Below are 1491 nucleotides of genomic sequence, written 5' to 3'. Positions count from 1 at the left end.
TACAAAAGAAAATATCAAATTGAATTAAAATGGATTAAAAAAAAAAGAATAGATTTAATTTTAAGAAAAGTAACTTAAATTGCAATTAAATGAAAAAATAAAAAAGTGGAATAGTGTCTCTTTCCTACCATTATTTCCCGATTCTAAGTCGAAATGGAATTTTTCAGCTGCTTTATTAAGGCCAATCTGAAAGTTCTTGAAATCCTGTTCGTCCCCGTTCATAATTCCATTTACTGCTGCAACGCTGATTTCTTTGACATACAGTGGAACCAAGACAACTCTTTCCAACATCATTCCTGATAGAAGACAATGATGCCAATGTTAGTTTATTAATATAAGCCTTAGTTGTTAATTTTCCAATATTAATCTCTCCATGAAGCTTTAGATACACGTGTCGACAGCAGGAGATAAGCTCATATAGGACAAAACTTTTTTTATTTTTTTTGCTGATATCTTTCTTTCCAAACATTTTTTTTAACTTATCTATTTCCAAATACACAATATTTTCTTGTACTTATATATTTCCAAATGCCCACTATTTTTCTTGTGCTTTTATATTTCCAAATGCCCAATATTGTTCTTGTACTTATATATTTCCAAATGCCCAATATTTTTCTTGTACTTATATTTTCCAAATGCCAATATTTTTCTTGTACTTATATTTTCCAAATGCCAATATTGTTCTTGTACTTATATATTTCCAAATGCCCAATATTTTTCTTGTACTTATATATTTCCAAATGCTCAATATTGTTCTTGTATTTATATATTTCCAAATGCCCAATATTTTTCTTGTACTTATATATTTCCAAATGCCCAATATTTTTCTTGTACTTATATATTTCCAAATGCACAATATTTTCTTGTACTTATATATTTCCAAATGCCCACTATTTTTCTTGTACTATTATATTTCCAAATGCCAAATATTGTTCTTGTACTTATATAATTCCAAATGCCCAATATTGTTCTTGTACTTTTATTTTTCCAAATGCTCAATATTTTTCTTGTACTTATATATTTCCAAATGCCCAATATTTTTCTTGTACTTTTATATTTCCAAATGCCCAATATTGTTCTTGTACTTTTATATTTCTAAATGCCCAATATTGTTCTTGTACTTTTATATTTCCAAATGCTCAATATTTTTCTTGTACTTATATATTTCCAAATGCCCAATATTGTTCTTGTACTTTTATATTTCCAAATGCTCAATATTTTTCTTGTACTTATATATTTTTGCTTTCACCATTTCTGGTACTTTCCTTCTTTGGTTTAGTAACACTAAAAGTCGGGTATATTTACCTGCACTATCGACGCAGTTGGCCAAGAAATATTTCTCATCATAGATCTCGGTTAAACAATGTTTCCAAAATTAAAACACTTAGTATTGTTGGCACCAATTTTGACTCGGCCTTTGCACTGGCAGCAAACTGAACTATGCATGGTAGTTCGTTGTCTTCCAAGGATACGTGCCAGCGTTTGTACATC

The 1491-nt window shown here is 29.0% G+C and overlaps 1 protein-coding gene across 1 annotated transcript; it reads left to right on the top strand.

Annotated features, from left to right (window-relative positions):
* Positions 1-962: 962 nt before the first annotated feature.
* Positions 963-1241, top strand: LOTGIDRAFT_102036 (hypothetical protein; the record flags this gene model as incomplete). Its single annotated transcript, XM_009068051.1, has 1 exon — positions 963-1241. A coding segment is annotated over one exon (279 nt), but the record flags the coding sequence as incomplete, so codon positions are not given.
* Between the last annotated feature and the right edge of the window lie 250 nt (positions 1242-1491).

This window comes from Lottia gigantea (genome assembly GCF_000327385.1).
Source record: "Lottia gigantea unplaced genomic scaffold LOTGIsca_8898, whole genome shotgun sequence".
Taxonomy (NCBI): domain Eukaryota; kingdom Metazoa; phylum Mollusca; class Gastropoda; family Lottiidae; genus Lottia; species Lottia gigantea.
The sequence above is the reverse complement of the archived record's forward strand: the minus strand, read 5'-3'. Positions and strand labels throughout refer to the sequence as shown.